This window comes from Vitis vinifera, chromosome 3, assembly GCF_030704535.1.
Source record: "Vitis vinifera cultivar Pinot Noir 40024 chromosome 3, ASM3070453v1".
NCBI classification, from domain to species: domain Eukaryota; kingdom Viridiplantae; phylum Streptophyta; class Magnoliopsida; order Vitales; family Vitaceae; genus Vitis; species Vitis vinifera.
In genome coordinates, this window is record NC_081807.1 from 12,255,266 (window position 1) to 12,268,285 (window position 13,020).

The 13,020-nt window shown below is 31.8% G+C and overlaps 1 protein-coding gene across 1 annotated transcript; it reads left to right on the forward strand.

The window, feature by feature from the left end:
• The first annotated feature begins 2,623 nt into the window (after nucleotides 1–2,623).
• LOC104878875 (protein FLOURY 1-like) lies at nucleotides 2,624–3,965 on the forward strand. Its single transcript, XM_010649773.3, has one exon. The coding sequence runs from the start codon at nucleotides 2,762–2,764 to the stop codon at nucleotides 3,719–3,721; it is 960 nt and encodes a 319-aa protein (XP_010648075.1). The 5' UTR covers nucleotides 2,624–2,761; the 3' UTR covers nucleotides 3,722–3,965.
• Nucleotides 3,966–13,020: the final 9,055 nt, after the last annotated feature.

Consider the following 13,020-nt stretch of genomic DNA (forward strand, 5'->3'; position numbering starts at 1 on the left):
CCAAAAGGAAGATTGGGACTAACCTCAACCTTGATGTTTTGCAGCTCCAACAATGTGTCTCTCATAGTGGCTCATTGGTGGGGCTAGGGTTTGAAGAGAAAAGCTGGACAGAGTAATCACAAGATGGGAAGCAAATGGGAAAGTAAACAAAAATAACATAAAAAATAGTCTTTATGCTTATGTGGACAGATGAGGGCTAAGGTTTGAACAATTGTTTTGGATAAAGCCCAATTTTAATATTAAGTTTGGGGAGAAGCCCATTTTGGCCCAAAACTCAACAAACCTACTTCCTCTCCGTCTGCCTACAAAAGTCTCCTAAAAGGTGGTAAAAAGGTGGCCCCAAAATAGCCTAGTCCTCAAGACCCACAATGAGGGTCTACAATTGGTAATGGATTTTTCACAATTTTATAGTAAATTAAAGAAAAAAATTATGAAAAAATGATAGTTGATAAAATTATAGCATTGTGTGTTGCTTCACCAAAAGCACCATATCATGATTTATCTTAAATTCTTGTCTTAAAAACACAATTTCAATGCATTTATTATTGTGAAGTTGTGGTTTTCTATTTGAAGATACAATTTTAGTATGTTATCATGAAATTTTGGGTTCAAATCGTGAATTCAATTCATCCTTTTTTTTATCTATTTTTTTATTTTATTTTTATTATTATTATTTTTTATTATTATTATTATTATTGATGCACAAAATGTTGGATGAGAGAGGATTACGAGTATAATTCACTCTTTTTCTCTTTTATAGGTTGATATCTATAATTGCATACCCAATTATTTTGATTTACTGCTGCACACATGGAAGCATGTTCTTCGATTGTGCATTTCAATGACCCGTTCATTTTTATAAACGAACCACATTATCAAAATGGATTGAAGTATCTATACACACAATTGTTTTTTATATTTATTAAAGTTATATATTATTATTTTCAATTTAAATGTATTTTAATGAATATTTAATATTTTATATTGAAATTGTGTATCGAAAACATAATTCCATTAAAATACATTAAAATTATATATACAAGTTACAATTTTAGTAAAATATATTTAAAATCCAAAGTGTGATGGATTTGAAAATATTTTGAAAGTGCACTATTTTAAAAAAATTAAATTATTTTATTTTATTTTAAAAAAAAAAAAAAAAAAAAAGCCCACCAGGGTGGCTCGTATATTTTTTTTTAAAGCTGGTAATTAATACTTGATAATGATGTCCTTGTGGGATTTATACTTGATAATACTAAAAAAAAAATTAAACAAATTCCACCGTGTATCACGGCCAAGGCTGTAGCTGTGACCGTTTGTCATGACAGCCAACCATTACCTGCTGTCATCCGTGGACACGTATTCATCTACATATTCCCAATGGCCATCACAATCTACCCATATTATGTTTATCTCCGCCCATTTCCTCGTGGCGTTTTCCGATTCCCAATATCTTCACGCAGGCCGAGACGGATTGGCTGCCATGTCACCTAATTAAGAAGCAAAACCTAAAAAGCCTTTAACATTTGTTTAGCTATAAAACATAATTAAAAATCCTATTTATCCTCGAATTACCTATTTCTTACTGAATATATAATTAATTATTATAAATTTTTATCATATTAATAAATTAGGATATTTTAAGATATTTAGAATTGTGTTAAATTATTATTATTATAATTATTATTATTATTGTTATTGTTATTATTGTCTAATTATTAATTTTTTATTAATTAGATAATTAATTATTATAAAATTTGTATAAAAAATTATTTTATCTAGTATGAAAAAACACACGAGATAAAGTTATTTAAAATTGAGATTTTTAATTCAATTAATTCATAGAAATTGAAAAAAATATAAAAAGAACACCCGAGATAAAGGATTTTTACCTCCTCTAAATATGAAGAAAAGATATATTGTTACTCCAATGCAATTGCAACGTACCACCGTAGAAATCATATTTTACAAAATAATAACTTAGAAACTTAATAATTTTAAAAAGATTTACAAAGATTTTATATTTTAAATTTAAAAATATTTGAAAATATTTTCCTTTCAAAATTTAAATTCTTTTCCAAATTCCTTAAAAGATTTGGAAAGATTCTCTCTTTAAATTCTTAATTTAATTTTTTAAATTAAATTTATTATTTGGAAAGTTTTTTTTTTTAATTCTCAATTTTAACTTCTTTTCAAATTAATTTTGTTTTTATTTTTCATATTTATGTCATTATTCTCAAATAATTCAATTATCATGTTTAATTCGGACTTGATTTTACACCAACCTTGAATCTTTAAAGACGTGTAAATTAGTCTAATACACTAACATTTATGATATCAAAAAAAATAAAATAATTGATTTTATAGGGATTTTTAGTATTTAAAAAATAAATAGATTTAATACTTACCAAACAACTTAATACTTTTTAAACCCAAATAAAAACCAAATCATATAAATAATTAATGACATTTAGTTCAATTTAAATATAAATCAAATTAAGGTTTATTAATGGTCGACTAAAGAATCCGGCTGACGTGGCACGGTCGATGCAAAACAAAAAAATAAAAAATAAATAAATAAAATCTTATTTATTTATTATTTTGGAATAAAGGGTACCCCAACTCATCCACACCCTACGGTTATCCCAATTCCTCCCCGATGTGCATGCCCACTGGAGAGAAGTAGAACAGTGGCACATAGAGAAGCTTGAATGAAAACTTCTTCTATCTTCAGTGAAATTCAAAGATTTTAGATTATTTGATGTATGCTCCTTATACCCACATGCAGATTCTGTTTTACTTTTGTTTGTTACTGATATTTGGCTCTGTTCTTCATTTCTATAAGAGGTTTTTGCACATTTTTCTGGGGTTTCTGATGATCGATTGCGCTCCATTTTTGAAGTTCTTGTGTCAATACAGTGGGTTTGGATGTTGGTTTTTGGTATTTGGGCGTTTCCCACAGGTTTGTAATCATTTAGGACTGTTCTTGATGCTTGGCCTGGGGTTCAAGGTTTTGCCATGTGTGCATCGTTTCAAGGGTTTGATTCAAATTTTCCGTGAATTTGGAGCAAAGTCGAGTGTTCTGAAAAATGGGTTTTATTCAAGAAGTGGTATTGATGAAGTTTGTGGAACTAACGTTTTGTCCGGCAAGTGGGGTGCATTGAAACTCTTGATGAATTCAAACCCACCAAGAATTGACAATTTTGTGGAGAGCAAAGTTCTTGTAAAGGATATTTCAGAGGAAATTGATGATGATGGTGGTGGTGAAGAAAAAGAATGTTATGTTGAAGATGATGAAATCGATGTAATAGAATTGAGGATATTGATCAAACTTGAGCGGAACAGAGCAAATGCCGCAGTTTTGGAGCTTGAAAAGGAAAGGGTGGCAGCTGCATCTGCAGTAGAGGAGTTAATGGCAAAGATCTTATGCCTCAAAAATGAGAAGAACTCAATTGAAATTCAATCCAATCAAAACCGTAGATTGGCTGAACTGAAGCAGCAATATGATGATGAAGTAATTCGGTATTTGAAGTGGATTATAATGAACTTAGAAGATCAATTAGAGTTTTGTGGGGAAAAATTGGATTCACATGGGAAAGATAATGAGATGGATCAGTATGGAGGTGATGCAGATGCAAGTTATATCAGGTCAAGAGTCAAAGATGGTCGTGATGATGTACTAATTAGCTCACTTGAGAGGCATTCATCTGCACCACTGTAAGTTCTCAAGGTTTTATATATTAATACAGTGAGGAGCTTGTATTCCACTTTTACTTAGTTATAACCCAAGTGAACACAGCCATTTTGAATTAGAGATATATAGCTCAACGGTGTAGCTTGATTTGTATCCATGTAATTCCTGTAAATTCATATTGCCATGGAAGCATTTCATATGAAACAATTAATAGGAACTAACAAAGACAGGCTGTGTTATCTGAAATTGCAGTGTTCCTTTTGTCTGATCACTTTTTCTTGGTAGTACTGGATTGAAATTTTGCGGTATCTATCAGATGCTCCCAGCTAAACTAACTACTTGTGCTCTATGTGAACAGAGGTACTGGAATAGTTTATTCTTGTAGTTTCAATGCACCAATACCACTCCAAAGTTGCCCTAGTTTACTTTAATGAAAAATATAATCTTGAAAAATGGCAATCCTTATGCTGTTAGATGGAGCCTGTTTGGTTATGATATATTTTCCCTTTTGGGAAAATGGACTCCTTGGTGTTTGGGAAAAGAAAACCCGGGAAATTGTATCAGAAAACCCTAATTGCTATTTGGTTCTTGCATCTGCCACTGTAGATACTCTTTTTGATAACAGTTGTGCACTTCTTGGAAATGCTGGAATATTTCGTGATTGGTTTTTAGAATGCCATTTTCCAAGCAATGGGATGTAAACAAACAGCCTCACCCATTTGGTAATGTGCAATTTATTCATCAATATAGCTTTGGATATATGATCCCTACACTGTGCAGTCTCATCCATCAGTATGAATACATACGGTTTTCCCCAATTGTATTTTCTTCCATTATAGGTGGAGCCCAAGATGATGTTGCTTTCCTTAATATACAAACATCATAGTATGTTAATTTCATGATGTTAATCTTATTGTGCTGTAAACAGAATGATACAATGCGTCTGTCAGAATTGTCTCTGGGATTTGATTTTCTAAAATACCGAATGGATCTCTCTCTTTTTTATTTTGTTCACTGATGGGCAGAATTGGATAAGTGATATAGAGCTTGAGATAGTCCTCCTGAAATCATAGATTGATTTCAAGTGAGAGACCAATAGTATGTATAACATATTTTCACCATGGACATTTGCATGGCTCATGAAGTACCTAATGGCTGCCATTAGGTATGAAATGCTGGAAATAACATAGTTCCTGAGAATGCAAAATTCTACAAAATATACCTCTCTTTCAGCACATGAGGTTGGACCTATCTACCTTCTCTCAGACATCTTTTCCTTTTTCTTAGTATCAACTTCCATCTCTATACCCGAATAAATTACTCTTTTAAATCTTACTCACCAGCAATTGTAGCAATAAGGTATTGTATGTACATTGGATATTTTTCCCTTTTTGTTTTGTGGGGAACAGAAACAGCACTTGGTTAACTTACAAGAGCCATTCCAACTCTTAAGTTGTTTATGGATTCACATGTTCATGTGTTTTTCTGCATTTTATCTACAACCAAGTGGATGTCTGTTGTTAGCAATATCTTTGAACTCACTGTATTTGGCTTATGGAATATGTGTAGGCAACATTTCTTCTGTTCTTGCAGGGTTATGTTATCAAAATCATAAACTAATATACTTGAGTTTGGCTGCAGCTATACAACTGCAATGACTCTTTTCATTGGTGCTTTTCTATATTGGCTTTCTTAGGGTTTCCCCAAGTGGAATGTAGACTTCATTGTTGGAATTGGCTCTTCTGTGACTAGCATCTCTTCCATTGATGACCAAATCAGACAGCACCCAGCTTCTTAATTTCCATGTGCCAAATGGTCCCTTATTATTATCTAACCTGTTATTGTTATTTTTCTTCCTGATTATGATGCCCCCTTTTTACTCTTCCCCCATCCAAACACCCTACTTATCTTCACAATATTACTGGTCTCTCTTTCCCTTTCCTCTTTCCTCTGCCCAACACATTCTTGATGAAGATCTTCTTTATTCACAGCCCCACTCAGTCTTCAACAATGTTCAAGAATTTTGACTTTGTGTTACTAAATCAATAACTAATAACACTTACGTTTCTGGGTATGTAGAATTTTGAACATATGAAGAGAGACTGATTTTCAGTTTCAACTTTGGCTTTGAAAAAATCTGAGAAACCTACTTTTTTTAATTTGGACGTTAAGTGCTGTTTGGCTGTTGTGTGTAGAACTCTTCCACTCGTTTTTACCGGAATCAGTGAAATGGTTTCTTTTTAAGCTTATTAAAATTCACGCCCAATGGCTGGAATAAATAGGAAGAACTAAGAGAAAATTTTCCTTAGTTCATGTTTTTTTTTTAAACTTGTTTTAAAATTTATTTTGAACTGAAAGGACCAAAAAAGAAAAAATGTTTTTTTTTTGTTTTTAGAACCAGTTTTCAAACAACAAAACCCGGTTTGAATGAATACATTTTAGTTGCCTTTATAAATATTTTTATTTTATTTTATTAAAAATTAAATTTGGTTTTTATTAATATCTATTAAATTCAATTCCAAGTTTAAAATAAAAAAAATTCAATTATAAATAAATATTTTTTTTGGTAAAATGTGATATTTATATTATAACAAAATCATATATTATATTTGTTGCATAAAAAATTATATTATTTTTTTAATCGATGTTATAAAATATGGTTATTAATTAACACCTTAATGAAGGCATGATTGACTTTTTCAAATGAATAAATACAATTTTAAAAATAATAACAATTCACAATATTTTATTTTACAAGAGTTAAAAATAAGCAAAGTTTATTTTTTTAAAGTATATACATTACATGCATAAATTTAATATTCAATTTCTAACAGAGTAAAGTATACTAGTTTTGAATTTCTACTAGTAATTAAGTCAATTTTTATCTTGCAAATTATTTTTTAAAAATTAGTAAATTCATTAAATAATCTAAAACATTAAGTTCCAGTTGATTTGGTCTCACTTGATTTAGAATTTGATTACCTGGTCAAAAATTTTGAAAAAGTATAGTTATGTGCGAAGAAAAAATAGTAGTCATGAGTTAGTGTAAACTGGATTTATTTAAGACTTCTAAATTATTTTTAAAAATTGTGAATCTATTTAATAAATTTAATATGTTAAGTCTTGCTCGATTTAATGTTTATCTATTGAGTGAGAAAATTTATAAAATTATAATTATATATAAGGAAAAATAACAAAGTTATTCTAGAGTAGTTTTGGTCGGTACATTTTTTATATTAATTAGATTAGTTTTTAAGTTCCAAATTATTTTTTTAAGTTAATAACTCGCATGAGGCTTGAGTTTTGATGTAGCGAAGTGAAATTATACTAGAAAGGTATCGAAGTTTTGGAGCAAAATAGTCCTATTATGGAAAAAAAAAAATTAATGTTAGTCACTTTTCCAAACTTATATTTAAAATGACCATTTTATTGCCACAGAAGAGTCACATCGTTATTTATTTATTTTTTTTTTATAGTTAAAGTTGTAATTGACAAATGCAACTTCATTTTTATATTAACGCGTCAATTGTCAAATTTGGATTCAATTTTGAACTGAAGCCTCAATCACCAAATATGACTTTACTATTGAACTTTAAAATTAAATAATATATATGTTAAAAATTACTATTAAAATTTAAAATATATACTTTAATTAAAAAAATTATATATTTAAACTTAAGGATGTTTATCAATACATTAATAATCTTAAAACTGAAAAAAGGAGTTTATCGTCGCCTACCCCTACATATTCCACTTGAATGCTTTCCTAACTAAGGACTAAATAGGATAACCCAAATTACCTATTATATGCTTGTGGACCCCGCATTTTGGCTCATGCGTTTTCACTCGATGGCAAGCTCGATTTTTATTTTGAAAATGATTTTATTTATTAGAAAATGACTTGGAGTCGCCACTTATTTTTGTTTTATTTTTAAAAGGGTAAACAAAATAAGAAAAAAAACTCTAAGTGTGACTCCTTATTTCGGAAAATGTGGTCTATGAAAAACCAGATCGAGCTCGGGGGTTAGGTTACTTATCGGGAAGGTACGGTAAAGACCGTAGCACCCCTTTAAATCCCTAAAGTCAGGTCTCTACTAGTAAAAAGAAGCTAACATGACAATCAATAAGAAAATCAATGGATACTCAAATCGATCATGCACATATGAGAATCAAAACATACATAAAGAATGACCGGAATGGGAATGGATGTGTACCTGGGCCATGAACGAGCAATGCGCTATCATAAAAATGGGGTCAGTGTACAATAAAGAGCATAAAACATATCACATGCATCACCAAACAGAAATTAAAACTGTTGAAGGAAAATTGGATTTTTGAAATTTATTTGAAAAATTGGAGTCTTAGAAATTATTCGAAAATTCGGTTTTTAGAAATTAAATGTAAGAATGAGAATTTTAGAAATTAAATTTTAAAAGAAATTGGAATTTTGAAAATTATTTGAGAGTTTGGGATTTTAAAAAATTAAATTACGAAAGTTGGGACTTTGGAAATTAAATTTTGAAAGAAATCAAAATTGAAAATTATTTGAGATGTAGAAACTATGAAAATTGAATTATAAAAAAATTGGAAATCTTAGAAATCATTCGAAGGCAGAATTTTTAGAAATACATGAATAAAATAATAATAGTAATGATAATAATAAATAAGTAACAGAATAGATGCGAGAATTGGAATATTGAAATTAAAAATTAAGTTCGAAAATTGAAAAATTGGAATTTCAGATAACTAAATTTGGGAATCGGAATTTTGAAGAATTATTTAAATGAGGAATTTTAAATAAATGAATAAGTGAATAAATAAATAAATGGAATAATAAAAATAATAATGATTGGACAAATAATTACGAAGATGAGAATTTCGAAAATTGGAAATTGAATTTAGAGATTGAAAATTCGAAGGATTATTTAGAGATGGAATTTTAAAAATAAATAAATAAAATAATTATTATTATAATGAAAATAGCGACGATTAAATAAATAAATGTGGAAAATTAGGATTTTGGAAATTGAGAAATGGAATTTAGAGCTTAAAAAATTTTAAAGGTGAAAAAAAATTGTGACCTTGAATTATTTAGAAGCCGGGTTTTCAATAATCAATTTTTAAAGTTTGTGGGCTTTGAAGATGGGCCAAGGATGATGGCCATGCATAAGGGAGAGTTTAGAGAAAGAAATGGATATGAGGGATGGTTGTGTGTGAATATGTGCATGGGAATGAGAATGGGCTTGCATGGACGGGAATGGGTTTGCATGGATGAGAGTTTAGAGAGAGAAACGGGTATAAGAGATGGTTGGGTGTGAATATGTGCATGGGAATGAGAATGGGTTTGCATGGGAATGAGAATGGGAATGCATGGTGTGGTGTACAGAGAGAAGGGGGTTTAGTGGTGTGGTTGGATAGGTATATGCATGGATGGTGTGTACGGGTATGAAAATGGGTATGAAGGAGTGAGCAATGGGTATGAGTATTGAAAGGTGGAGAAGTGAATAAGGTGGGTTAGAGTCATGGGTGAAGGGCATGTGGGAGTATGACGTCGGGTTGGTATCCATGTGCATGAGATTACTGATATTAGGTGGTGTAGGTTGGTAAGAAAACGGTGTGCATGAAGAGTATGTGGTGTAGAAAGAGAAGTGGTGCTTGGGCATGGGAGGTTCGGTGGATGTGAGTGAAGGTGTCCATGGGGGTGGTCATGCATGCATGATTCCCATGCATGTAGGTAGGAAATGGGTAGTGGGAGAAAATGGGTATGAAGGATACAATAATGTGGGGGGATTATAGGTATGATAGTAGAAATGGAATGAGGTGGGGTGACTGTGATAGTGGGTAAGGGAGATATAAAGAGAAAGGAAGGTGGTGACATGGTTAGATGGGGGGTGGTGAGTAGTGAAACGTACATGGGTTTCATGCACACAGGAAATGAGAAATGGGTATAGAGGATGGTGGGTAGAACAGGTATGGGAAGAATGAAGGTTGGGTAGTGAGAGAAATGGCATGAAGAGTGTTGGTTCTCAAGGATGAAACGGGTGGTGTGAGAAGCAAGTCCACTAACGAGAGCATCTGTTTTCACTCCATCTATGGCGCAATGGGCATTGAGTCTATGGTATGCGTTCACACGAAATGATGTTCTGATGACATTGTCTTTCTCTAAAGCTTCCTTAACGGCCTCAGTAGACCAGTGTAGGGTAAAATAATTCCTCAGAGCATTACCCTCATCATTGACTGTTCATACTTTCAACCTCAATGTGGAGTGCTTGTTCATTCAAATGCATTGTTGGCCAAGAAATGAAAGCGACATCGGATGCCTTGTGCAAGCCATAGCTACATAAAGGATCGATCCCCAACACACACTGCTTTGATGAGGAATATCCCATTGATATAATATCATGATTTGATATACTCCCATTGGCTAAGCATTCCGATACTTCCCCAAGTATTTCATTTGCTGAACCACATGTTGCTGAAGCAGAGGAGTTCTGTTTGGAGTGTGGAGGTTGACAACATCTTCTTCTGTTTAATGAGCAAAATTTGATGGAAGGAGCCTCGTTCTTCAGAATTAAAACAACCTTTACCCAACCAAAAGAACTTCAATAACCTTCAACGCCCACGAACTGAGATTTTCTTGTATCAATACCCATAAACTGAGATTTGTTAGATTAATTTTTGTAATTAATCTATAATTTGGGCCACACATGTAAATAATTAAAATGTGTGTGCTATCATTTAATTAAGCCTAAATATAGTGATCTAATTAATAATTGATTAATTGGCTTAAGGGTATAATTGTCATGAGATTATTGTGTAGATACCATTAGACAATTATTCTTTCTATGAGGGGCAGAAATATAATTGTGATAAAATTAAAACTACCCTAGCGGTTTATAAATAGGGTTATGGTCCCCATTTTACGACTACGCATTCCAATTTCTGAAAATCCTCTCAGAGAGAAATTGACACAGAATCTAGTGGCTAGAATTGGAAGACCATCTCAAAGGGTTTTCTTCCTATAAGGTTTCTCCTTCAATGGATTCAGGTATGCTTCCGCTATTATTTTTCTACTCATTGTTTTTAATCAGGAGATTCCAGTATATATGAAGTTAGGGTATTCACCTTATTAAATATTCCAGTATATATAAATTAGGGTATTCACCTTGTTAAATATTCCAGTATATATAAATTAGGGTATTTATCTTGGTTGAGTTATAACAAGGATCTTGGTTGGATTCTAACAAGTGGTATCAGAGCCTACTCCTTGATTAATTCTTTGAGTTATTATTTTTAATATATGTCAATGGATTAAGATTTATGAAATATTGAGTTGATAATTTTTTTTTTTTATTACTATTATTATTATTATTATTATTTAATAGCATTTTATGATATTAATATTTAAGTTATTGATCTAGCATTTTAAATAGGCTAATTAAAGCGGAAAATCACCAAAGTGACATCTTCCGTGTAGATTAGTCTGTTCGGGGTGTTAGATATTTGTGTGTATGTGATTCATGCGGCTATTGACTGGCCCAAAGGAAAGTTAATATTTGGTCAAATTGCATACATACTTGTGGTGATAAATATGTGATGATTATAAAGGTAACTTAATGTGAATAATAAATCAATCCAAAGATAGATTTATTATTTGACATAACTTATCATCAATGTTTGATCACTACAACAAGAGTACCACTTACAGTTAATATTACTGTCCAAAGACTTGATATTAATGTTGTGCTAGGTATCTTGAAATGTCATAATTTGCTTTTAAATTTAAAGATTATGTGTTTAATTGCTTATTTTATGTGAGCATGATGGTTTATTTGATTCATTTTATTTTGTTCTCGATTCAGCTTTTATATCAACTACTTCTATATCTGCCAACATCAATAATGTCCCTATGTTAAATGGGACTAATTTTAAGGACTGGAAAGAGAATATGATGATTCTCTTAGGCTGCATGGATATAGACTTGGCCTTGAGAATGCCCAAACCTGATGAACTCAATGAGCAAAGTACTCAAGAGGATGAGGTTTATTGGGGTAAGTGGGAACGTTCAAATAGGCTAAGTCTTATGATCATGAAGCGCGGCATTCCAGAAGCTTTCAGGGGTGCGGTAACCGATGAGGTTACTAATGCCAGTGACTTCCTTGTGGAAATTCAGAAACGTTTTGCCAAAAACGATAAGGCTGAAACGAGCACGCTTTTAGCAAGCTTGATTTCAATGAAGTATAAAGGCAAGGGTAATGTTCGGGAGTACATCATGGAGATGTCTCATCTTGCTTCAAAACTTAAGGCTTTGAAACTCGAGTTATCTGATGATTTACTTGTGCATTTGGTTCTCATCTCTCTTCCTGCACAATTTAATCAATTCAAGGTCAGTTATAACTGTCAAAAGGATAAATGGACTCTTAATGAGCTCATTTCATTTTGTGTGCAAGAGGAAGAGAGATTGAAGCAAGACAAGATCGAAAGTGCTCATTTGGCTAGCACTTCTAAGGATAAGGGCAAACGAAAGAATAAGGATAATAAGGTTGCTGCTTCTAATGGTCCAGAACAAAAGAAACAGAAAGTTGAGGTAACATGTTTCTTCTGTAATAAGCCTGGACATACTAAGAAGGAATGTACCAAGTATGCTGCTTGGCGTGTTAAGAAAGGTATGTTTCTTACTTTGGTCTGTTCTGAAGTTAATTTAGCTTCAGTATCTAGAAACACATGGTGGTTAGATTCTGGTGCTACTACTCACATTTGTGTTTCTATGCAGGGTTGCCTGAGTTACCGAAAACCAAGTGATGCTGAAAGATGCATCTATGTCGGAGACGGTCAGTCGGTAGAAGTAGAGGCAATAGGGCACTTTAGATTATTATTGAAATCTGGTTATTTTTTGGATTTAATAGATACTTTTATTGTACCGTCTTTCAGACGGAATTTAATTTCAGTTTCTGTTTTGGACAAATCAGGTTATTGTTGTTCATTTGGAAACAATAAATTTACATTATCTATTAATTCAAATGCTGTAGGAACCGGTTTACTTAATGTTTATGATAATCTATATTTGTTTGAAACTGTTCCGTCCTATAATGAAACCTTGCATGTGGAATCAAGAGGTACAAAACGTAAATTGAATAAAGATAATTTGGCCTCATTGTGGCACAAACGCCTAGGTCATATCTCTAAATCTAGAGTTGAGCGACTTGTGTCCGATGGGATTTTGGATTCACTTGACTTTTCAGATTTTGATATTTGTGTTGAGTGTATTAAAGGAAAACAAACCAAAACAAAGAAATTAGGTGCCAATAGAGCTACAGACGTCTTAA